General features: G+C 35.1%; 1 protein-coding gene across 1 annotated transcript in view; it reads right to left on the bottom strand.

The window, feature by feature from the left end:
* FMN2 (formin 2) overlaps nt 1-27,850 on the bottom strand; it is a 372,575-nt gene that overhangs the window by 107,022 nt on the left and 237,703 nt on the right. The window contains exon 14 of the mRNA XM_081299099.1: nt 646-738. Coding sequence (XP_081155225.1) covers nt 646-738 — 93 coding nt within the window. The remainder of the gene's footprint in view (nt 1-645; nt 739-27,850) is intronic.

Below are 27,850 nucleotides of genomic sequence, written 5' to 3'. Positions count from 1 at the left end.
AGTAGTAAATGCTTTGATATAATTGTAAGTTTCAATTCAAACAGCAGGACTTTTAATAGATCTTTTCCCTCTTAAAAAGAAAATGTTTCTTTAGTATCTTCTGAATTTTTCCATTCCTGCTTATCTCGTAGGAATGTAAGAAGCATCAATGAGATAATATTTATAAAGTTTTTAAGCTCCCTTGAAGAAAAGTGTTAAATATCCAGAGGTATTAGTGTATTCTAAGAAAAATAGCAAATAATGTTCTGAAGAGTTGAAAAACATCAGTATGCTTTGTTCTTTGGGTACAATGTTTTGACACACCAAATAAATACCAGATTGAACTGAGGTCATAAGCATAGTTAAAAGAATATCTAATATTCTATAACAGAAAGAAGATAATTTTTAATGTCTTTAAAAATACAAGCTATATTAACTATTATCAAGCATATTTACTGTCATGAAAAAAATAATTTCTTTAGAGAGTAGCATGTTTAGCAAATTGCTAGCCTCTCACACCTCTATGATTAAACAGACTCATGAATCTGTTTTTTTTTTTTTGTAATGTCAATATAACCCCTTTTAAACCAATGTGTATTTTTTAAAAAGTGCCTTCAATATTTCTGCTAAAAAGGGAGGAAAACACCACATCTCTTTGCAATTTACCTTGAATAATAAATTGCTCCATGTTTTCTTTGAAAGGCTGCATGTGCTCTTTAGAGGAGACTTGGTATACTTTCCCAGCTTCAACCTCACAGGCTGAAATGAGACAGAGAGAGAAAGAGAGAGAAAGAGGCAGGCATTATTTAGAGAATTACACTGCTAATGAAACATTATAACAATTTTAAAACATATTAGCTGAAGTTTGAAAATCCTCTTATCCACCTTAATTGGCATAGGTTCTGCATATATTTTGGAGACATCAAAATACTGACATGAGAGGCCTATGATTAAGATTTTCTTTCGGAGAATTGTAAAAAGAAGTTTATCCTAATTAAAATCCAAATTTCTGAAAAAATAACAAAGAATGACAGTAATGGTGAAAGTTGTATAGGAACCAATAATTATGGGACATCTGCTGCATGCAAAATGCTTTTTACCTATAATTTAATTTAATCCTTAGAACAAGTCAGTGAAATAGCCATTATTACCCTCTTATAGGTGAGGAAGTTAAGGTGCAAATAAGGTACTAATTTGCTGAAGGGTCTACAAATATAAGTAGCAGATTTGCAATTGATATCCTGATCTGACACCAAAGTTGGGCCACCTTCCCTATCTGTAGCATTGTGAAGGTCTTAAGGTAGTCTTCAGAGAAACGTGAAAAGCAGATATATGAAACACAAAACTTTGGCCAAATTCATGTTTAACTCAGGAAAACATACTCTTACTACCATTCATGCAGTAAGATTGCCAATTCTCCAAGCCTTTTTTTTCTCTTTATAAAAACTGTATTTTCGGGCGGGCACTATAGCTCAGTGGCAGAGCATTTGCCTAGCATGTGTGAGTCACTGGGTTCGATCCTCAGCATCACATACAAAAAAATAAATTAAATAAAGGCATGCTGTCCATCTACAACTATAAAAAAGATTGAAAACAAAACTGTGTTTTCCTCCTTCTCTTCCTCTCTGGGTCATTAACTTGTTTAAGTAGGGAATATAGGAGGGCTGGATTGTTAGCACACATTTTCTCCATCAAAGGTAAAAGACATCTGACTAGCAAAATTGAAGACCATTTTGGCACATCTAGGGTTCTCTCTGTCCACTCCTTTCCCAATCTCTGCCTGAACAGGCTCTTGCCCATTGGATGCTAGCAATTATCCAGAAATCCATATTCCCAGCCCAGACTCACATACTAAACTTCAACCTATATCAGACACTCAGTATTTTCAATACAGAACTCCATCTCTAAACTGGATACCTCCTTGTTCTCCCTCTGTTGGTGGTACCACCACATGCCATAAACAACTTCAGCCAAAACAGGAATTATTCCTCACTTGCTTTTTTAAATTCCAATTTTTTTTAACCTCCTTAATACTTCTTAGGTTGACCCTATTTCCTTATTTCCTGCTCTATTCTGGTACAAATGCTCTCATCCTTCCTATGTGGGACACTTTATAAAAACCTCTTTTCTGGGCTTCCCAACTCCAATCTTCCATAGACCTTTGGCTTCCTTATAGCTTTAAAAGCCATTCAGAAGAGAACTGACCAATTACCTACAACTATTCAATAACCTTTACCCACAACAACCATAGTCTGAATAGAGGAACAACTTTAAATCCTGCAATATGGACTATAGTACTTTCTACAATGTAGAACTTGGCAAACATTCAAATATTCTACCAGCTACCTCTGAGACTTTGTGCAGACTCAATGCAAATTCTAATCCACATACCCTTGCTCAAGCTGTCTTTGATTGAAATGATTTTCTCTTCTCTTTCTTTTGTACCAGGAATTGAACTCATGGGTGCTTAACCAGAGAGCAATATCTCCAGATCTTTTTATTTTGAGACAGTGTCTTGCTAAGTTGCTTAGGGCTTCACTAAATTGCTGAAGCTGGTCTTGAACTTGCAGTCTTCTTGACTCAGCCTCCCAAGTCACAGACATGCACCACCATGCCTGGAAAAATGATTCTTTACCCTCACCCTATAAACCACAACTCCTACTATAAACTTATGTCTTAGCTCAGATGTAATGGCCCCTGAAAAGCATTCCCTGACCTTCTTACGTCCCTTGCTTTCCTTCACCTCTGCAACCACTCTCCAGGAAGGACTAGGCAGCCCTCCTTTGTGATCTCATTGCATTTTGTGCAAATCGAGTTAGAGCTGTTATTTAATGAACAATTTCATGTGTCAGAGACTGTTTCCAAGTGTTTTACATCTGTTGTCTCATTCAATCCTCATAAAACCCTTTGAAATAGGTTATTAATATGCTCACTTTACATCAGAGAAATACAAAGTCAAAGACATTGCCCACATTGACTGAGTTCATAATTGAGGAGGTCAGATTCAATAGCAACTGCCATGCTATATTAAAGTTATTTGTAAATGCTTCTATCCTGCCCCACTAGACTGCACTACTTGTGAGAAATCTGACTTGTTTCCATTTGTATGTCTAGTGACTGACACAGGCAACAGATTGTTGTTGGATGGCTGAGAGGCTGGATACATATCTATAGAAATGGAAATGATATTTCAGAGTTTGGAATTTAGCATACAGGGTTTAAATTCCAGTTCACTCACCTACTGAGAGACCTTATGATTGTGGGGGTTAATTATCTAATCTTTTCAGTCCTTAGTTGCATGACCTGACAGTAAATTTAATGAAATATTTAACATTAGTATTATGCTTAGCTAAAATGTGGGAGAAAATGCCTAAAACTGAACTTGGAATATAGAAGCAGATGCAGAAAAGTAGTCATTATTGCTAGAGACCAGACAGAGTTCAGGCTAGAAAAGTCTAAGATAAAATACTGAATGGACTCAGAGTGAAGTGGGTATAGACTTCCTTTACCTTGATTCCAAGGAAGAAGGAAACTGAATGAGAAAAGTTAGAGAAAGAAATGTCACTTTGAAGGGCTAATATTTTGGGATCTCCTACAGTGAGGATATTGGGACCAATCAGAACCTAGCTGGTGAAAGGAAGGGGTCAGATGAGGAGAGACACAGATTGTATCACTAGGATAACCCCAGGAAGCCAGAAATTCTGTTTTTAAAATGTCTTCAGATGAAAAATAAAGGTATATTTGATCGTATTATAATTGGAAGAGTTTTCTAAAAATGTGTAAATTAGGAACTCAAAGGGGATCAGTAACAATGCTTCAGGGAAATGAGGTTGAGATCCGCTCATTTTATCATTTCAGTAAATTATTTTTGATGCAGGAAGGTGAAGAGATATTCCCAAAGTCTTTAAGCAGTTTCTAATTGCTAAGCAATCTATTCACACATGACACAGATATTGATCAACTACCTTCTGCATTCACAGTACTGCTCCAGGCACTCTGGCTACTGTCATAAACAGGACAGACAAAGCCTCTGTCTCCCCAAAATGTGTTCACTATACAGTCTTTAATTTTTCTTTGGCCGAGGTATATTAATATAAAACTTGTATATACTAATAGAAAACTTATTGTCACAGAAGTCTGCTCTGTCTGTGGACTGATTTCTACCTTTACCTCCTACCACACCTCATTTATTCACTCTGTTGTATTTCTAGTACTTAGAATAATTGCTGGAAGGAACCATGCATTCAACAATTATCTATGGAATGAATGGACACATTAATTGTATCTGCCTGTCATAGTGAACATCTTGTAAAATGTCATACTTATTCAAATTTCTCCAAAACTTCTATTTATCTATCTCTCCTCAGTTTTTGTTTCAACTGTCAATTCCTAGGCTAAGAGGTTCAACCTCCCCTCAACTTTGTACCTCCCTTTTCTATAGAACATATAACTGATACAGGATGAAAGCAAAGCTTTAGATAAAACAGACCTGTATCCAAGTCTAGTTCTACTACTAGCTATATATTATTGTACTAGAGTTCCTTAAGTTCACTTATCTTGAGTCTCAACTAGGAGTTGAACTTGAAGTACTAAGCACTAAACTGGCTTTCAGGAAGCTCACAAAAGATTATAATCATTAATTATTTATGCCTCATTCCATTTATTTGTTTATCTTTTCTCTGATTACAGTTCACATTCCTTCAAACAAAGAACTGTCCTATTCATCTCTTGTATCTAGTGTTTGAAATACAGAAATACTAAAACCGAGAGAAGTGCTTTCAACTATGCCCGTGGTCATAAATTTCCTTAATCCAGACAATGAGTCTCCAGAGGTGGATGGCTTACAATAACACAGGCACACCAAAATCCAAATCCAAATTAACAAAGTTCTTCACTGTGAAGTAAAAGCATCACAATTATTGGTGACAATTGTTTGTTCTTTACCATTTTAGTATATTAAGAAGGAAGGATCTGTTGGATAAATACAAAAGTAGAATATCAAGTTCTAGGGTTTACATATTCTCATATGTGTATAATTCTTATTTATTCTTACATATTCAATATGGCATATGTGTTCAATGTGATAACATATAAGGAGTAAGAAAATCTATCAGAAAACTGGATCTCATTTGTAATTGTAGTCCATTCTGTTTCCCAACATGTCATCCTGGCTAGTACTTATCGTCTCCCAAATTGGTATGTGACTATGTAAATTTTCAAAAAAAATTGCAAACACTACAATCTTACAAACTTGAAGGGTCATTTAGAACATTATTAGAAACAGAACAAAGATAGAGTTCTTGGAAAACTTGCATTACAGTCAAATCCAAATATTAAAAAACATTTGTTAAGAGACTGTTGGCATAACCGAGTAATTCTAATCATGTCAACTTTTGTTTAATTTAAAGACTTTTCTGAGCCAAAAAGATTCTGTATCGTGTTAAAGGGCTAATATTGGAAAGCATGTATTAGGGCTTCCAAATACAAAGAAAACCCCAGCCAGAAGAAAGGAGGAACAAAAGTCTCTCAGATATTCCCACTGGAAAATAGATTCCCGGACATTAATGCCATCCGCACAGTGGCACAGTGTTTGGCAGAGGAAATGTTTTTTAAAAAAAATGCAGGATTTCTGGCTTATTGGGGTTATCATTGCCCAATAAACCCAGAACATCACACACAATTTCCTGAAATGAACCATAATCATGAGGAATCTGGTTATTGTTTTAGGGAACTGGAATACTTCAGTGAGGTTCATACATGTTTCCAAGTCCAATCAATGTTAATCACAGTGTAGAGCTGGTGCTTCCAGGTTTCACTGGCATCTACAAACCTGCCTCAGCAAATATAAAGGAAGCCACAGAGCAGATACAAAGGAGAAGAAACAAGGTTGAGTAGATGAGAAAATTCCTTATTCCAAAACCAAATTGTTTCCCACTTAAGCCTGGTTTGTATGTTATCCTGGATTCAGTTACAGGAAAGAGAAACCACTGAAGCTACTTACAGCAGATCAATGTAGGCAGTGGGATGCTTAAAAAATAGGTCTAAGTGCAAAGAGATTTGACCCTATATTTGGTCTTCAGAAATGAGTAACAAACAAACAAAACACCCAAAATCAGAAAAGGAAAAAAAACCCTGTAGCACAAGCCCAGCGAGGGAGCTGTTATCTATGTCAAAATCAGTTACATATGCTATGAGGTGGGTGTCACAGACTCACTGTTGGTTTTAGATTTAATCCTTACCTCCTAAATCTGCACCATGAAAGACTCACCTTGTGTATTTATTTTGTCTCTCAGTGCTCATGAAACTAGTGATCTGGCACAGAACCTAAGATTTGGGAAAACCAAATCTCTGTTTGACAGCAGCAAACCAAATAGAAAACACAGAAGCACCAAAAATATGATTTCTGGCTTTACTACCTTCCTTTAACATGGACATGTACTGACAGAAGCAAAAATCACACACAGAAAGGAAGACACAGATTCAGAAATATCTAGGAGTTAAAATTAGCAGAGCTAGGCAACTGATGAGAATGCGAATGAGTGGTCCTTCACAAAGGTGCAAACTTCTAAAAGTACCTGGGGTGTGTTTTCAGAATTCATCTGCCAGGGCTGTAGCTGAGCTATTTTGAAACTTAATGGCTAAGGTTAAGACTCATTAAAAAAGTTCACAAAGTGATTCTAATGTGCACTGAGGAGTGAAGGAAGGAGTAAAGGAAGGATGCCAATGGAATTTAAAATTTGGGTAGCATGGAAATAGAGGATGTAGGAGCAGAGTGACTTTTAGAGGAAAGAAAATGAACTTGGTTTTGAACTTATTGGGATCAGGATGCCAGTGGAACATCCAGGTGTAGTTTTCCAACAAGCATCGAGGTGTGATTTTGCAGATCTGAGCAATGAAAGAATAAGACCACCTGAGGCTAAAGCATGTACAGAAAGGAGTATGGTATCAAGGCTGAATAACTGAGGAAGAACAACTTTTGTGAAGAGAGAGAGAGAGAGAGAGAGAGAGAGAGAGAGAGAGAGAGAGAAGGCCATGAATAAGGAGACTTATAACAAATTAATAGACGTTAAAAGAAGAATCAAAAGTGAGTGGGGCTAATGAAGCTAACAGAATAATGAGTTTAAAAGAGTCAGATGCAACAGAGACATCAAATAAGATAGGGGTTGACATAAAATGTCCATTAAATTTGGCAAATAGTTACCAATAGTTTCAGTAGTACTTGGGACAAAAGACAAACTGGAATAGTGTGAGAAAGAAACGGGAAGTAATGAATCAAAAAAAACCCAGAAGCTGACAGGAATCTGTCACCATCTTGGCTAATTAGCACAAGAATTCCAGAACCGACTGCCTAGCAAAGGTGTACTGTGAGTCATAGAAACAACAATAAATAAATGAATCCTACTTGGTCATGGTGCACAATTTTTTTGATGTGTTTTTGTATTCGATTTGCCAGAATTTTATTGAGGATTTTTGCATCTAGGTTCATTAGAGATATTGGTCTGTAGTTTTCTTTCTTTGAGGCGTCTTTGTCTGGTTTCGGAATCAGGGTGATGTTGGCCTCATAGAATGAATTTGGAAGAGCTCCCTCTTTTTCTATTTCCTGAAATAACTTGAAAAGTATTGGTTTTAATTCTTCTTTAAAGGTTTTGTAAAACTCCGCTGTATATCCATCCGGTCCTGGGCTTTTCTTGGTTGGTAGTCTTTTGATGGCTTCTTCAATTTCATCCATTGATATTGGTCTATTCAAATTGTGTGTATCCTCCTGACTCAGTCTGGGCAAATCATATGACTTAAGAAATTTATCGATGTCTTCACTATCTTCTATTTTGTTGGAATATAGGTTTTCAAAATAATTTCTAATTGTCTTCTGTATTTCTGTAGGATCTGTTGTAATATTGCCTTTTTCATCCCGTATGTTAGTAATTTGAGTTCTCTCTCTTCTTCTCTTCGTTAGCATGGCTAAAGGTCTGTCGATCTTATTTATTTTTTCGAAGAACCAACTTTTAGTTTTGTTAATTTTTTCAATAGTTTCTTTTGTTTCAATTTCATTGATTTCCGCTCTAATTTTAATTATTTCTAGTCTTCTGCTACATTTGCTGTTGTTTTTCTCTTCCTTTTCTAGGGCTTTGAGATGAAGTGTGAGCTCATTTATTTGTTGGTTTTTTCTTTTTTTGAGGGATGACCACCAGGCGATGAATTTTCCTCTTAAAACTGCTTTCATTGTGTCCCATAGATTCCGATATGTTGTGTCTGTATTTTCATTTATCTCTAAGAATTTTTTAATTTCCTCCTTTATGTCTTCTGTAACCCATTGATCATTCAGTAACATATTGTTCATTTTCCATGTGATGTAGGATTTTTCCTTCCTTCTTTTATCATTGATTTCCAGTTTCATTCCATTATGATCAGATAAAATGCATGGTATTATCTCCACCCCTTTATATTTACTGAGGGTTGCCCTATGGCATAATATATGGTCTATTTTTGAGAAGGATCCATGTGCTGCTGAGAAAAAGGTATATCCATTTGATGATGGTTGATATATTCTATATATGTCAGTTAAGTCTAGGTTGTTGATTGTGATATTGAGTTCTATAGTTTCTTTATTCAATTTTTGTTTGGAGGATCTGTCCAACGGTGAAAGAGGAGTGTTGAAGTCACCCATAATTATTGTGTTGTGGTCTATTTGATTCTTGAACTTGAGGAGAGTTTGTTTTATGAATGTCGCAGCACCATTGTTTGGTGCATAAATATTGATAATTGTTATGTCTTGTTGGTGAATGGATCCTTTTAACAGTATATAATGACCTTCTTTATCCCTTTTGATTAACTTAGTCTTGAAGTCGATTTTATTCGATATGAGGATGGCCACTCCTGCTTGCTTACGAGAACTGTGTGCGTGGTATATTTTTTCCCATCCTTTCACCTTCAGCCTGTGTATGTCTTTTCCAATCAGATGTGTCTCCTGGAGGCAGCATATTGTTGGATTTGTCTTTTTAATCCATGATACCAGCCTATGCTGGGATGCAAGGATGGTTCAACATACGGAAATCAATAAATGTTATTCACCACATCAATAGACTTAAAGATAAGAACCATATGATCATCTCGATAGATGCAGAGAAAGCATTTGACAAAGTACAGCATCCCTTTATGTTCAAAACATTAGAAAAATTAGGGATAACAGGAACCTACCTTGACATTGTAAAAGCTATATATGCTAAGCCGCAGGCTAGCATCATTCTGAATGGACAAAAGTTGAAGGCATTCCCTCTAAAATCCGGAACAAGACAGGGATGCCCTCTATCTCCACTTCTATTCAATATAGTTCTCGAAACACTGGCCAGAGCAATTAGACAGACGAAAGAAATTAAAGGCATAAAAATTGGAAAAGAAGAACTTAAATTATCACTATTTGCAGATGACATGATTCTATACCTAGAAGACCCAAAAGGGTCTACAAAGAAACTACTAGAACTAATAAATGAATTCAGCAAAGTGGCAGGATATAAAATCAACACGCATAAATCAAAGGCATTTCTGTATATCAGCAACAAAACTTTGGAAACGGAAATGAGGAAAAACACTCCATTCACGATATCCTCAAAAAAAATAAAATACTTGGGAATTAACCTAACAAAAGAGGTGAAAGATTTATATAATGAAAACTACAGAACCCTAAAGAGAGAAGTTGATGAAGATCTTAGAAGATGGAAAAACATACCCTGTTCATGGATAGGCAGAACTAACATCATCAAAATGGCGATATAACCAAAAGTTCTCTATAGGTTTAATGCAATGCCAATCAAAATCCCAACGGCATATCTTGTAGAAATTGACAAAGCAATCATGAAATTCATATGGAAAAATAAAAGACCCAGAATAGCAAAAGCAATTCTAAACAGGAAGTGTGAATCAGGAGGTATAGCAATACCAGATTTCAAACTATATTACAAAGCAATAGTGACAAAAACAGCATGGTACTGGTACCAAAACAGGCGGGTGGACCAATGGTATAGAATAGAGGACACAGAGACTAATCCACAAAGTTACAACTATCTTATATTTGATAAAGGGGCTAAAAGCATGCAATGGAGGAAGGATAGCATCTTCAACAAATGGTGTTGGGAAAACTGGAAATCCATATGCAACAAAATGAAACTGAACCCCTTTCTCTCGCCATGCACAAAAGTTAACTCAAAATGGATCAAGGAACTTGATATCAAACCAGAGACTCTGCGTCTGATAGAAGACAAAGTTGGATCCGATCTACAAATTGTGGGGTCAGGCTCCAAATTCCTCAATAGGACACCCATAGCACAAGAGTTAACAACAAGAATCAACAAATGGGACTTAATTAAACTTAAAAGTTTTTTCTCAGCAAGAGAAACAATAAGAGAGGTAAACAGGGAGCCTACATCCTGGGAACAAATCTTTACTCCTCACACTTCAGATAGAGCCCTAATATCCAGAGTATACAAAGAACTCAAAAAATTAGACAATAAGATAACAAATAACCCAATCAACAAATGGGCCAAGGACCTGAACAGACACTTCTCAGAGGAGGATATACAATCAATCAATAAGTACATGAAAAAATGCTCACCATCTCTAGCAGTCAGAGAAATGCAAATCAAAACCACCCTAAGATACCATTTCACTCCAGTAAGATTGGCAGCCACTATGAAGTCAAACAACAACAAGTGCTGGAGAGGTTGTGGAGAAAAGGGTACACTTGTACATTGCTGGTGGGACTGCAAATTGGTGCGGCCAATTTGGAAAGCAGTTTGGAGATTCCTGGGAAAGATGGGAATGGAACCACCATTTGACCCTGCTATTGCCCTTCTTGGACTATTCCCTGAAGACCTTAAAAGAGCATGCTACAAGGATACTGCCACATAGATGTTCATAGCAGCACAATTCACAATTGCTAGACTGTGGAATCAACCCAGATGCCCCTCAGTAGATGAATGGATAAAAAAAATGTGGCATCTATACACAATGGAGTACTATGCAGCAATAAAAAATGACAAAATCATAGAATTTGCAGGGAAATGGATGGCACTAGAGCAGATTATGCTTAGTGAAGCTAGCCAATCCCTAAAAAACAAATACCAAATGTCTTCTTTGATATAATGAGAGCAACTATGAACAGAGCAGGGAGGAAGAGTAGGAAGAAAAGATTAACATTAAACAGAGACATGAGATGGGAGGGAAAGGGTGAGAAAAGGGAAATTGCATGGAAATGAAGGGAGACCCTCATTGCTATACAAAATTACATACAAGAGGTTGTGAGGGAATGGGAAAATAAACAAGGAGAGAAATGAATTACAGTAGATGGGGTAGAGAGAGAAGTTGGGAGGGGAGGGGAGGGGGGATAGTAGGGGATAGGAAAGGTAGCAGAATACAACAATGACCAATAGGACATTATGTAAAATTGTGGAAGTGTAACCGATGTGACTCTGCAATCTGCATTTGGGGTAAAATTGGGGGTTCATAACCCACTTCAGTCCAATGTATGAAGTATGTTATGTCAAGAGCTTTGTAATGTTGTGAACAACCAATAAAAAAAAAAAAATAAAAAATAAATATCAAAAAATAAATAAATAAATAAATGAACACAAGTCTTTCATAACTTACAGAAAATACTCAAAACAGTCTAGTCTTGCCAGTGACAGACCAATAAAAACAACTGCAAACTAAGAAAAACAGTATTTTTGGACCATTCTGTATGAACGATGGATTGTAGAAAAATCAGATGCCTGACAATTAGATGTCTATTAATTAATCTCAAAATAGCTCCCTATCGCACAAATATGATGAAAGAGGACAGAGATGCCACACACATAGAAAACCCTTAATACCTTAGTTTGAAGATAGAAGTCTTGACATTGCCACACATTGAAATATTCTAAGTTCACAAGTTTATGTCTCATGACAAAGCTAAATAAAACTGAATGCTTATGAAAGTATACTCTTCAACAGGTGTTTCACCAGTATATCCTTCCACAGAAGAGAATGTCAGAGTGAGCCTTGTATAGACAATCTCACTCATGTGAAATCTAAAAATATTGATCTCACAGAAGTTTAGAGCAGAATGGTAGTTACTAGTGGTGGGGGGAGTCACAGCTACTAATCTGTAGGTAACTCAGTTACAGTCAGGAGAAACAAGTTCTGGGACACTGTTGCACAGCAGCGTGACAATAGATAAAAATGATGTACTGGGCATCCCAAATATTATTAGAAAGGATTTTGAATGTTTTTACCATGAAGAAATGTTGGAAGAGGAAATGTATCAAAACATCACATGATACTTTTTAATATGTTTATGCATTGGTTACAAATTAAAATTATAAACTGAAAGAGCAATATATTTAACATGTTTTTGCTTTGCTGTTTAAGTAATCATTCCCAAAAGAGAACTCTGAACTTTTTCATCACCCTCCGTATACAACTGATAATATTTTCAAACACAATGCACTTCCATGAACAATTCCAGTCTGTGGGTTATAGGTAGATAAAACATATTAGCTGTGACTTTGCAAAACATAGTAAGCTCTTTTGTGCCTCGGATTCTTCATTTGTAATACACAAATAACAAGAGAACCTGCCTTTTAGGGCTACTGCAAGGGATAAATTTGTTAATATAGTTAAAGTACTCAGAATCAGTACTTGGACAGTGAGGACAATAGAAGTTTAAACCATTATTGTTATTATCCTTGTTATTGACAGAAGTAGCAGCAAACAGAAAAGTTTGCCCTCAGAGTAAAGAGCCTGCCCCTGGAGACTGAATTTTAATCCTGGCTCTTTAACTTCCTAGTTGTGTATCACTGCCTAGTGCACAGCCTCTTTGCAAATCAGTTTCTTCATTCATAATATGGAGAACCTAACAGTGTCTAATCCATAGGGCTGTGAGATCAAATGATTTTATGTGTGCTTTAACACATAGAACAGTACCTCATACATAGTTGGCTTCAGTTATTATCACTACTGTACCACCACCACTGGTCTAGTAATACCACACAATAGGAATCTGAGCACTTATCTCTAAATTTCAAAAAGTACTGACAGCAAGGCTTCATATGGTGAGAATAACATTTTTAAAGAGACAACTCAGAATAAGTTATATATTTATATATATAAAACATCTTTTACTGGCAGTAAAGTCTAATTACTTACAACACATCTCACTTAAGAGACACCTTATAATTGATGGTGACGCAGCATGTATAGATATTGTGGAGGACATTGGCTGGCTTGGATGATCCCTAGTCAACTATGTCTCAGAGAGTGTGTAAAATTTAGTTTTCACTTACATCTGACATAAGTTGAAGAGTCTGAATGCTCTAAAGCTGAGGATGCAAGTATCTCTTTAATGATGGTTTGATGGATTCTTCAGGGTGACAGGAAAGACTGGTCAGTAATAGATATCACTTAAACTTTAAAAGATGATTTAGAAGCTCTACTCTTCAAATAAGTAAAAATATTTGACTTTCCTAAGATTATTATAGAAGGTTGTTATTCCATTATTTTAACCCATATTTAAGATGAAAGATGGGGCATCATAGAATAATCAAAATATACCAACTACAAACAAACTTGCTTATAGTAGTTTACCTGTCATAAAAACAGTCTTCAACTATGTCCATCCCTAAAACCATACTATTCTAAAGGATTAAAAAGATGCTTAACCATCTCAATTCATAATAGTTGAACTATGGAACCAACCTCCAACAGATGAATGGTTAAAGAAATTGTGGTATATATACATAATGGAATATTACTCAGCCTTAAAATAGAATGAAATTGTGGCATTTGCTGGTAATTTGATGGAAATGGAGAATATCATGCTAAGTAAAATAAGCCAATCCCAAAGAACCAAAGGCCAAATGTTTTCTCTGATATGTGGATGCTAATTCCCAATAAAGGATGGGGGGGGCAGGGAAGATAAAGGTATTTTGGGTTAGACAAAGGTGGGTGAAGGGAAGAAAGGGGGTATGGGGGTAGAAATGATAGCAGAATGAATGGTATTATTATCCTACATGTATATATGATTACATGATCTGTGTAACTCTACATCAGGTACAACCAGAAGAATGAGAAGTTATACTCATCTGTGGGCTGTATGTGGACTACCTTGGCATCACAGACTGATGAATAGGAGAATCTGGTATCTGGGAACTTCCAGTGGACATTTCCTCTGGCTAACTGCCCAGACACATTGTGAGCCCAACTCAAGCTCTGCCAAAGGTCCCACACAGCACCCAAGATAGGGTAACCTCCTATAGTCACACAGTCCCTCTGAGATAGGTGTGACCTGCCATGATGCCAATCAACCTGCTGACTATAAGACATCATGAAGCAAGACTCCACTCCCGAAACCTTATCCCTGCCTTTGATGTACCCTCTTAAATAAATCAAGGGAGCCATTTTCTAATTGTCTAGCTCCAGCTCATGTGTGATCTGAACCTATCAGGGGCTCCATCTTTTGAAACTATCTTTTTGACTTTGTTTTTTGTTCTTTACTAATTATTCTAGACTTTAAGTTCTTAGGTGGCTTACATCCTCCTAAGCAGGAAGAAGAATCCCATATTGAAGCCCTGGCCACCTCCCCCAAATACTGCATCTATGTATGATGTGTCAAAATGCATTCTACTGTCATGTATAATAAATTAGAATAAATAAAATTGGTTTTTTGGGGGGTACTGGAAATAAATTTTTTTAAAAAGTTGCTTAACCATTTAGGATTTGTACAAATAGTTTAAAATTAAATTCCACAAATAAAATAGCATATTGTTTCATATAGAAAACAAAGTGATTTCCATGAAATTTAAAACTTTTTACAATGTATTCTATGATGTAGCATGTATGAACTCATTCAAAGCAAAGCACCTGACACTTTTTTCAGGAGATGGCAAAATCCTCCTTAAGAGGACTATATGATAATTAATGTTTATCAACAGTATAAATGCCACTGAAATTGGTGCAGAATCTTGGTATTACTGGCCAGTTACCTGGCTTCATATGTCCTGTCCCCTAAAATGCCATTAAGTGATACCTTGTAGTGGAATTGCTGCTACCTATGACTGCCCTAGAAGCTGCTTGTTGAGAAATCTATGGAGTAGTACTGTCTCTATCAGTTGTTAATATCTCCCAATGGTGATATACACTGATGCTGGAACTGGAATGAGTGAGTTACATGGTAAATGTTCATCTACAAAAAGAAGTTTAGTAAAGGCCCCACACAATTAGGATGCAATGACTGACATCCACCAACTGAAACAGATATACCACCACCACTGCTATTTGCTTTAGGAATCCTGTCTTGTTAGTGGGTTCCACTGTGGCATAAAATTAGTTACTGAGACTTAGTAATAAATACTTAGTAATAAAACATATTTTTCACAAGGACTAAAACGCTTACCAGGCAATTGTTTTCAGGATATAGAGAAATATCTTGTTCAGTGCTTAATATATTGAAATTCAAACCAGACCACCTCTGGGTAGAAATATTCTCTAGCTTGGACATATGAATGGAGAATTAACAAAAGATACCTTTAAAGCAAAGTGTCAGGACTCAAAAGTCTTGTCAGTTTGAATTTCTTAAATTCATAAAGAGAATGAAGGGGGAGGTATGGAAAGAACCACATAAAAGAAGGAGGAGAAACAGATGCAGGAGTAGGAAAGAATGGTAAGAATAAATTATGAGAAAATAAGTATATGAAATGTACACAGAGATGTTGAAATGCTTAAGGAGGCACCATCTAGTCTCTCATTCAAAGGAACAATAAGTGTCAGAAAGAAATGGAACGAAGTCAAGGACTTATTAGGGGATTTATGGATTTAGAGTTTGGGAAAACTTCAAAGTCTACTAAACATATCTTGAAAGGAAAAAAGAATAGTAACTCTTGACATGTTTAAATCTATTTGAGGAATTCAAAGCAATGCATCAACACAGTTGTAATAATCTCTAACATTTCCCTCCCAGTAAGAGGAGATTTATATAGAAAGTGAACAAATGTTGTAGGACTCTTCTGGATTAATAACTAGAATCTACACATAATTTAATATTCTATTAAGTTACATGAGTAAATGGAAAGGATTTTTGTAAGATCAAATGAAGAAGCTGCATACCTTGAGAGTCTAGACATTGACTCTACATTGAAAATGGTAGAACTTGATTTGAACTGTGTATTTACCACTGATTACCTGGGGACTTGGATAAATTCCTGAATCTTGCTAATCCTGCTTATTTCATCTGCAACACAAAGAAAGCAAAGGGTGCACCCAAAAGATTTGGTGGAATGGCTAATGTGCTTTTGTTTTTTGGGGGTGTGTATACCTGGGAATGAACTCAGGGGTACTCAACCACTGAGTCATATCCTCAGCCCTATTTTATATTTTATTTAAAGACAAGGTCTCACTGAATGCTTATCTCCTCACAGTTGCTGAGGCTGGCTTTGAACTGGAGATCCTCCTGCCTCAAGTCTCCTGAATCACTGGGATTATAGGCATGTGCCACCCTGCCTGGCCTAATGTGTTTTTAGAGTGTCTTAATACATGGTGTCATTTTTGTTCTACTTGCATTAATTAGAAATGGCACTAACTTCTGTGAAGTTCCAACTTTGGGAACACAGTAGAAGAATTTTAGGTGTCCTTGGTAAATTAGTGAGCTTATCAGAAACCATGAATTCCAACAGACATACATGCAAGGTTGTATGCTTTGTGTCACAAAGCCCACATTCAGCACAGAAAGGTGGCAAAAGCTTGAGAATGACAAAGAATCATGAGGATAACCGAGTCAACAACATAATATCTATTATCAAAAGCAAACAAGATGGGGGGATTTACAAGCAAAAATGTTCTATCAAGCAGGTAAAATACATTTCTACTGCACTAGATACTGGTCTGAATCTTCCATGAGTTTCTGATTTTTTTTCTTCTCTGAGTTTTGGAAATGAATATAATCATTTATGGGGCTGTCTCAAAAGCTACGGAGAGCCAAAGTTGGGAGAAAACAGAAAGAAATGCTTGCTTGGAAAAGGATATAGTATGGCTTAAATATCTCCAAAAATTATAAATCTTTTCTATTTATTCTTAACTTTAGAGCTATAAGAGGAAAAATGGGATCACTTTAGAATAACATAAATAAACATTTTTAAAATGAAAGAGTCAAATAAGAAATGTCAGTTATAAAGATTTATTGTATTTTAGCTTTAAAACTACCTTCCTATATTAGGGCCTCTATTAAAATCATGTGATTTTTTTTTTTTTGAACCTCACTCTGAACTAATATAAATAGTGACCAAAATAATGGATTCTGTTTCTCTCAGTACTCAATAGCTTTCTGGCACTGGTATTTAATATTAGTTTTACTATATGCTTATAAATAATATTTGTTTGAATTATTAACAAGAACATATGGCAGTTTTTTAGACTTTTTCCCAAGAATGGTTTCATATTATTAACACCACAAATCTACAAACATGCAGTCTTCTTAAACATACTTTGTTCTTTTAATAAAATTTCTTATGTTCTTGAATTATATTTACTTTTCAATTTGGTAACTTATATAATCCTTCATAAGAATAGAGAAGTCTCAGCTGTCTGTAACCCAGTTTACTAAATTTCAAATCTAAATCAAACATATTCCTATTTTCCTTTCTTCTTAAATTATTAAAAATTCCTATACATAAAGGAATGTATATAACACACAGAAGACATAAGTGCAAATGTATACCTATGTACTCAATTTCTAAGAAACAGAACATAACCAATTTGGAAGGGACCACTGTGTTCCTCAATGTCATTCTTCCTTAGGCCCCCAAATTTTATGTTTCTCATCTCCCATGATCCCTAAACAACTAATTATTATATAGATAGAGATATTCATACATACACTTTAAAGACTGAAATCATACTATTTATATTTTTCTTATGTCCTCCTTTTTTTCAAGATGGTATTAATAAGATCTATACATATTTTTTTGAGAGAGAGAGAAAGAGAGAGAGAGAGAGAGAATTTTTTTAATATTTATTTTTTAGTTTTTGGCGGACACACATCTTTGTTTGTATGTGGTGCTGAGGATTAAACCCGGGCCGCACACATGCCAGGCGAGCGTGCTACGGCTTGAGCCACATCCCCAGCCCAAGATTTATACATTTTAATGCAAGCAAATACAGTTTGATCAGTTACACTGTTCTTTGGAAGAAAATATCATAATTTATATTTCAACATATATGTATATCTGGGAGCCCAATACTGGGTCAGAGAAAATGGCCACACTAGACTTAATGAGATTTTGTCAAATATTTTCCCAGGAGATTGCACTGATTTATATTTTTGTCATTAGTGTAAAAGAGTTCTTACTAGTCTACATCTTTGACAGTATTTCACATTCTCTGACTTTAAATATTTTTTAAAAGAATGCTAATCATTAGTGTTTCCTAAGATGAAATTCTCAGTATAATTTGAAAAGTCATTCACACATTCACACACTTAACATGTTTTCAGGCATCTCTACAAATCACTATTATGTAGCTACCACCGTGTTTTCATTAGTATTCTTCCACAGAAGTTCATCAGACAGCATCACTGGTAGAATAGGTACATTTTAGCTGTTTCTAAATTTTAGCCAACATTCATTCAGAAGGATTAGTAAGAGTTGACCAGTTGAAAATGGGAAAGGAAATGATTCTAGGACCTCAGTATAGAGAGAATAAAACATTCTCATGGAGATTACTGTCCATGAAACTAAGCCCATGATTAACATGTGCCATATATGTACACATGTACTAAGTCCCTGTAGAAAACAGAATCTCATGGATTTGAATTAATTTGGCTATGACACAAAAAGAAAAATATTTTGCAAAGTACACACTATAACAAAATGCTAATAATTTATAAAACAAATCTTAACTCAAAATATCACAGAACTAGTCACCTTTAATTAGCTGTGGTTTTCACAAGATGGCTGGATCAGAAAATCAAGTGATCAGTAACAAAAGAGAAAGCATAATATTATTTTTTCCAAGTATGAATACAGGTAAAAAATTTTACAATAATCAACGACTTGATTTTTCTTGTAATAAGTCTTCCTTTCACTAGCAAAATCACTGCAAGTAATGGAGGTTTAAGACATTAATTGTAGGAAAAGTCAAAAGTTTCTGAAAAAAAAGTTTATTTGAATTAAGTTCATATACATTTTGTGAGGAAGGAGTGAAGAGAAATACTTGCAACTCAATTTAAAAAAATTTCAAATGAAAATATTGGTTTCAAAGCTTATGGAAAGAAATGTGAACATCTCAAACTGTAAGACATTATAGTAACCCACATGCTATACTGACTTGAAGGAAATCATGGAAGGATACATTTTAATAAGAGGCACTTATGTATTACTTACTCAGTAAGAGTCACTTATATATTACCTATAGAAAAATTCTGAATAGCTACTTTCTATCACTTTACTGCCCCTAAAATTAGAAAGATTTGTTTAGAGCTGGGCATATAGTGCTGCATGCTTTTTATCACAGCTACTAGGGAGGCTGAGGCAGGAGGATCACTAGTTGGAGGCCAGTCTCAGCAATTTCACAAGATCCTGCCTCAAAAACAAAACAATAAAAACAACAACAACAAAAAAAATGGCTGGTATGTAGTTCAGTGGTAGACCACTTGTCCAGCATGTGTGAGGACCTGGGTTCAATCCCCAGTGCTGGAAAACAAACAAAAAGCCCACATTTGTTAAGTTCTTTTTTTCTCTGTCTCCCATGATGGTCAAAAGCACTTTCATCTTTTATCTGAGTTCCTTCTTAACTAGTTTCCCAAATTCTATGCTTATCAGAGCAACATTTCTAATACATAAATCATATCACTCCAGTTCCCTAAATAGGATCCTCCAGTGGGTAGATAGTGCATTAGTAAAATGTAAACTCTTTTCAAAAAACATATAAACTTGTAGAGCCTTCATGATTAGAAAACATTCTCTCATCTCATGCTTACCATGTTTCAAGAATGCTAGGGCACATAGATACTTTTTTTTTTTCTGCCTGAAATGCTGTCTCTTCCTTTTCCTTCCCAGCCCCTATACACACACACACACACACACACACACACACACACACACACACACACTCTTTCACAATCTAGAGACTTTCTGCCTGTCTGAGATTTCATAATCTGGACCCTAAAGATCTCTAAGTCTTTATATTTCCCTGTACTCCTGCACTGGTCAGTATATGTAGGACTACATGAAATGCCAATAAGGCACTAAGTTAAGGCACTGATTCACCTATTCAGATTTTTTTCCTATTTTCTTGTGTGTGTGTGTGTGTGTGTTGAATGGATAAATTGATTAATGCAAATCAAGTTTCGGGCTGAGGTTGTGGCTCAGTGGTAGAGTGCTCACCTGGCACATGTGAGGCACTGGGTTTGATCCTCAGAACCAGGTAAAAATAAATAAAGTAAAGGCACTGTGCCCATCTACAACTAAAAGAAATTTCTAAAAAAAAAAAAATCAAGTTTCATAAATTTGTGCTTCTTTTAGAAAAACAATTTAAATGGTGACAAATCAGAATTAATTTTTTAAAAATATTTATTTTTTAGTTTTTTTTTTTAAGGTGGACACAATATCTTTATTTTATTTTTATGTGGTGCTGAGAATCGAACCCAGCGCCTCACACATGCTAGGCAAACGCTCTACCACTTGAGCCACATCCCCAGCCCCAGAATTAAAAATTTTTAACGGGAAAACAATATTATGTAAATTGCCTACACTATTATACAGAAAGTATTTCTTTTATTTAATTTGTTCTAATTAGTTAATACATGACAATAGAATGTGTTTTGATACATTGTTTGATAAATGGAACACAACTTTTCATTCCTCTGGCTGTACATGGTGCAGAGTCATTCCAGTAGTATAATCATACATGTATATAGGGTAATAATGTCCATCTTATTCCATCATCCTTCCTATCTCCATACTTCCTCCCCTCCCTTCACTTCCCTCTACACAATCCAAAGTTTCAAATGTCTTTCCCAAAATTTTTCTATCTGGTAGTCATACATTATGACTCAATACTTTTTTTTTTGATACTTAAGGTAAAAGGGTGCTTTACTGCTGAGCCACATCCCCAGACTTAATATTTGAGTTAGCAACAGGGTTTCTCAAAATTCCTTGTGGCCTCACTAAGATGCTGAAGCTGGCTTTGAACTCATAAACTTCCTGCCTCATTCTCCCAGATGCTGGGATTACAGGTGTGCACTGTAGAGATTCAATTCTAATGGCAGTATATAACTCAAGCCTTCCCAAACCAATTAGGTAGAATCAGACTTACCTTCCACTCTGCTTTTTGTTCCTATTTTCTGAATGTTGTAACTGTAGTACAGTGCAATTATGTTTGTATATTTGGCTTCTCAACTATGTATGTGGTGAATAATTTAAATACAGGGCCATTTATCATTTATCTTTTCCCTCCAGGCATCAAGAAAAATATCTTGGCAATAAATTCAATAAATACCAGTTCTGAGTTCAATTGGCTTTAAGGAGAACATATTTGGATAAACTTTGTTGACTTAAGCAGAATCATGTTCCCTACATTATAGTCATGCTTGATATATACTTGATAATTCCAACAAAGAATATTGCATGCAGTGAAAATATAGCTATAATTTATTAAATAAGAATATAAGAATAATGAAATTTTGAGAAATATGTTATACACACATATGTTGGTTTTATATATATCAAAGATGGAGTCATTACAACATTGTAATTTCAAATATTCTGGTTCCTACCTATATTCTAGTTAAAGTATTTCTTAACAGGGACTTTTTTACATTGTATATTTCTTTTTTAAAAAAATTTAAAATTAGTTATTGATAGACCTTTACTTATTTATTTGTTTATATGTGGTGCTGAGAATCAAACCCAGTGCTTCACACATGCGAGGCAAGCACTCTACCACTGAGCCACAACCCCAGCCCACATTGTATATTGCTTATGCTGAGGATGCTCCTGATTTTTGTAGGAACAGTCTAGACAATAAAAAAGTCCACAGGACTCACTGTTAGTAAGTGAGGCACACTGAATCAAAACATGAATGTATAAAAGCATGCTGAAATGGTTGTGTGAAAAGATGGATTATTATGAAAAAAAGTCGAAGCCTGACCAACCTTGAAACATTTATAATGTCATAAAATGATTGTGGGCATCTCAATCCTAATACCTTTAACTTCATTCTTGACATGATTTCCTCTGTTCTAAAGAACCACCTAAGCTTGTCTAAAATCAAAACTATTGGCTATTGATTCCTTTACATCCCCATTCCTTTCTGTAGGGTTTAGCCTGCCTCTAGATATCCAAGCTATAATTAAAGTCATCTTGTACCCTCCTTCCCACCCTGTGTTATTACCAAATCCAGATACAGTATGTTTTCAAACACTCACAAATTTCTTTCTGCTCTTCATTCCTACCACAGAGACATAACTTATACTCTCAACATCTCTGACTGGCTAGGCATCATCTCTCCCAAGTTCCTCAGGACAGCCTTTCAAAAATACAGGTATGAGTATATAACATCATTGTGAAAGTAAATATTTCTATGGCTAAGTAATGAATACAGAATCAAGTTCAAAGGCCCTTTACAAAGATGACTGGACATCTTCCCATTCCACTTTGTTGAGTGCCCTGTGCTTTAGTCATGTGAGACTTTATCATCCATTTGTTGTCACTTTGTAAATTCAGTTACTGAGTCAAGAACACATGAGGCAGGTGCTAAGAGCTAAGAACACTCAACATTGAAACCTCCCTGAAGAGTTCCATGCTGTCAAACACTAAAGGAAGTGACAATATCTTATTAATACAAATTTTAAATATTAAATACTATATTTATATATTATAAATATAAATATATTTAATGTAATATGTATAATATATAAATCTATTTTATTTATTATAAAATATATTAAATATAAATTTTATATTGTATAGTGGTTATTTATATCACCATTGGTTCTATTGTTACTCTATGTATATGATGAGATAATTCAAATACTTTGATTTCTCATTTTCTATTAGCTTAATAAATATCATGGAATAATAGTTAAGGACTATAATGACTCAAATTTCTTGCTGCTCTAAATATCATAAATTTTATTATTTATTAAGAAGCCATATACCCTTAAAATTATTACCTTTCTATAAGAATTTTGTTAATATTAATAGCCTGAAAAAATTTTCATTCCCTCAGATACAGTACACATAAACCTGAGAATCTACATTAAGGAAACATCCAGAGATATAATTTTTTTTAAAAGACTATGAATAGGATGATCCACAGAACATAAATTTAAGAGTAATGAAAACTGGAAAGACTAATTCACTACAAGAATCAAATTACTCACTAAATTAAGGCACAATCATGAGATGGATTATTATGAAACCAACCTAAACGTTTTTTGAAATATATTAAATGGCATGGGAAAATGTTTCTGCTACAATTTTCAGTGAGAAAAAAATGTAAGATGTAAAAGTGAATACAGACGTCCAGTAAATGGAATGAGGAATTCATGGACTGCATTTTCCCTCTTCTGAAAACACGTAGCAATGAAAGATAACATAAAAAGAGGAAACTAAACAGACATGATGTGTTCTCAAAAATGTAAATATTTCCTTGGATCAAAAATAGTACAGAAACCCAAGTTAATAAATAGGATTGAAGTAAGAGGACTCTGGACTCTGAACATGGAAGGGAAAGTGATAGCTGAGCTTCTGGGGAGCGAGAGCACACACGGGGGCAATGGAACCAGCCTAACTACTGGAAACCCAGCTCTATGCATGGGCTCAACAGAGAAAGAAATGTAATTTTTAGTCAACTAAATGGACAAAGAGTTTAACATCCACTAGCCTGTTTAGAAAGAATACTACTTGAGAAGGGGAAAAATTACATGTGACAACCGTAGTATGATAATGGATTAAGTATATTCATAAAGGTGATCACCTATTGATTATAATATAGTAGCAATTTCTAAGGAATTGACAGTACTAAAAGTCTGGAAAAACATGAAAAGGAAAATGGAAGGAGCTCAATTATTAGTTGGAATGTTCTAAAACTCTTATTTGGAAAGACAAATACACGATATACTATCATGTTATAAAATTGTGTAATTAAGAAAATATGTTAATATTTATAGTGAACCAACAAATTAAATAGAAATACTATACATGGCTTCCAAAATTTTATTGAAGGAGGCAAGGAGAGAATAGTGAAAAATGTATCAAGACAACATGCAACCCATAAAGAAAACAGAATGCAAATATAAGTAATGTAAACTCTCCTGTTATAGAGAATATAAAGTAAACAAAAATTATATATATCATGGCCCAATTGTATAATTTATGCACATGCAATAAAACACCAGACAGAAACATACAAAAATGTAAATATTATTTATCATTAGACTGTAGGAGTAAAGATAAATATATTTTCTTCTTAATATTTTTCAGTGTTGCCTAAAGTTCCCATCATAAACTAATGCAAATTTTAAAATCATATTAAAATTTTATTTTTAAGTGGTTATAACTCAATAGTAAAGAATATGATTACTATATGCAAGGCCCTGGGTTTAATCCCTAGGACTCACATAAACAGTTTTCTAAATACTTATTTTTTTTCTTCTCTCAAAAATAAGGAAGAAAAGAAAAGATTAGCATTTTACCATTTAAAATGCAATATCTACAAACTAACAATTTTAATAATACAAGTATGTTTAAAGACTGTTTTTCCCTGTATGCCTCTGGACACAGACATTGTTTCAATCTGATGATTCAGTTAATGAATTTTAAACAATTTTTCAAGTTAGGTAATAGGGGCAGGATGGTAGGAAGAGGGAGAATAAGATGAAAAGAGGGCAATAAAAAGACCTAGGGATGTAGCACAGGGATAGATAGCCCCTGGGTTTAATCCCCAGAAAACACACACACACACACACACACACACACACACACACACACACACACTAAATTAAATTTAAAAAGAGGATAATTTATAAAGCATTTATTTCAAGAAGGGGGAGCAGGTCCAGGAGATAGGGGGGAGGAGGGAGGGAAGGAGAGAAAGAGGGAAAGGGAGAGAGGGAGGGAGAGAGGGAGAGAGGGAGGGAGGAAGGGAGGGAGGGAGGGAGGGGGAGAGAGGGGGAAAGAGAGAGAGAGACAGACAGACAAACAGACAAAATGCATAAAAACATTCTTGCAGCAAAACATTAACTGGTAACTTAATTACTCAATGCTATGTGCATGTTGAGTTGGTTTAAGTCACTACAATTCTTAACCCCCAAAGGCACTGCAACAGATGCCATCATTTGGCCTGACTATATCAAAAAAAGCTGCTGATAGCCAGAAGAGATCAAAAGCAGATCAGATTGCTTTACAAGCTACATGTCACTGAGTTCAAAAAGCCAGGAAGCACCCTGAGGAGCTATGGAAATCTTAGAAATAAGTGGATGTTTCATAAAATGCCAGAATGAGATTCAGTTGTCTTATTAAAATTTCTAAGCTACAGCATATTGTTTCTAAGCTTTTCCTGAGAAATACAAATCAAGTCTCTAAACAGAAACAGAATGATAGTGCCAGTAGATGAGTGACTTCACTAATCACATCTTAGGTCTTTTTATTTCATTTTTTTATTTAGAGGCAGGGTCATGTTAAGTTGTCCAGGCTGACCTTGAACTTGTGATCCTCCTGCCTCAGCCTACTGAGTTGCTGGAATTATAGGTGTAAACCACTGTGCTCAGCCATTACCCCATTTTCTAAACCTACTTAAAAACAAATTGCCTCTAAAAATATGGTCAGGCTGTTTAAGTATTCTTAAATAAATTCTAATCACTTTTGATAGCCTACATTGGTCAAATGATGTGAATGGCTTTATTCCTGATAAATCCTAATTTCCCAGAAATTAGATTTAAATTTTGTCTCACAAGATTTCCTTTCTCACAAGATGTTTCGTCTTCAAACATCTTATTTTCTATTAAAAGACCTGAATTTTTGAAAATCAAAACATGAAGTAAATTATGATTTTTGTCATTTTTAATTCTCAGAGTTTGACAGCCTGGTAAACAGCTCTCCAAGCTGATCTCATTTTATAAGAACAGTAATATATGATTACATTACTTCACAAACTAAAGTTTCATTTCCCCTCCTTCACTGCAAGCTCTTCAGAGGCAAGTGCATGCTTCTGTTATTAACACAGAACCAGGACTGCATTTCTCAAAATGTTTTAAAATGTGTTCTACCAACCGCAGAACCTATCACACATTCTGTGAAAAAAGTGCTCTGTGGTCAAATAAATTGGAGAACTACTGCAAACCCTTCTTTTGGAGAGTACTGTGGATTCCTTTCAAATTTAACATAATCCAGCAGTTTTTGGAGTCATTTGGTCATGAAATTTCCCACTTCTGTGGCATCAGACTTCTACAACCCATAGACAAGTGGGAGAAATACTGAGCTACCAAATGTTATAGTTGGTAATGGAGTGTATGGGAGTTTCAATTTCCTCATTTCTCTACATAAAGTATAAACCCTCATGGTTAAAATCATCTCCTTAACCTTCTGAGGCAATTAAAAATTGCTAAGATGCTCCTTCAGTATTTTGTCTTTTGTAGCTACCACATTGTTCAAGAAAGCACAAAAGGAAATGGTATTCAGTGGCACTGGGCTGCTCATCTTTCTGAAGTCAATCATCTAGGGTTATTAGCACTTTCAGGTTAGCTCCAGGTCTCATGAGAATTTGCCATGTTCATGATTACATGTGTATTTAATACCTGTAGAAAGAAGGCATGTAGATACTAATAGAAAATGGGGTATTCCAAAGGGAGGTACCAACCAAAGCAACTATACAACCCCTGGGAATAAATAAAGTCATTATTCCTCTCATCCATCAAATTACTGCAAAAGTTATATCCCTATCTTGCAAGACTGACTTGTTGATCAGAGTATGAAGTATTTTCTATATCCCCAGAAACACCCTATCACCACATCAGTGGTGTGTGCGTGCGTGTGTGTGTGTGTGTGTGTGTGTGTGTGTAAAATTTCATAAGTAATTCTATCTAATATCCATCATACCTTTGAAGCATGATGAATTGGATAAATTCTATAGAAAGAAAGGTTTTGTTTTCTATCAGTTTAAGAATTTACTCTTTTGGGGGTGGGAGGTACTAGGGATTGAACCCAAGGGTACTTTAACACTGAGCTACATCTATTCCCTTATGTCTTTTAAATTTTGACACACGGTCTCACTAAATTGCTTTAGAGCCTCTCTAAATTATTGAGACTTGCTTGGAAACTGCTGTACTTCTGCTTCAGCCTCCTAAATCATTGAGATTATAGGCCTGTGCCACCACTACTGGCTTAAGAAGTTACAGTGCCATAATACTATACAAGTGTAACAAATTTTAAAATTGTTGTTATTATTATAAAAATAAAGGAAGTTAAGGTAATCTTTCTTGGCTTCAATTGATGTGTACCTATATGAAAGGCTGAAGAAGGCTATGGAAGTGACAGAATTTCGGCCCTGTTCAACAACGATTGAGTCTTTGTGCACCCATAGCACTCAGCAATTGCCCAGTGTGAATTATTTTGCATACATAAGAACTATAAGCAAACTATATTAATTTGTTAACTGAAATTTTTATAAAAATATCTGTGACTAGAACATGATTACAGATGGGTTTCTTAAAAAAAATGGAATTGAGTCTCTTCAAAATTTATGTGTCTATTTTTGGCTCTGGACAGGGTTTTTACCAGGCCTCTTATTTGCATCTTGTAATACAATATCAAATGAAAATCTCACATATATTTATTCACTCCCTTTCTAT

This window comes from Spermophilus citellus, assembly GCF_964194105.1.
Source record: "Spermophilus citellus genome assembly, chromosome: 6".
NCBI classification, from domain to species: domain Eukaryota; kingdom Metazoa; phylum Chordata; class Mammalia; order Rodentia; family Sciuridae; genus Spermophilus; species Spermophilus citellus.
This window is presented reverse-complemented; position numbering and strand designations above follow the sequence as displayed.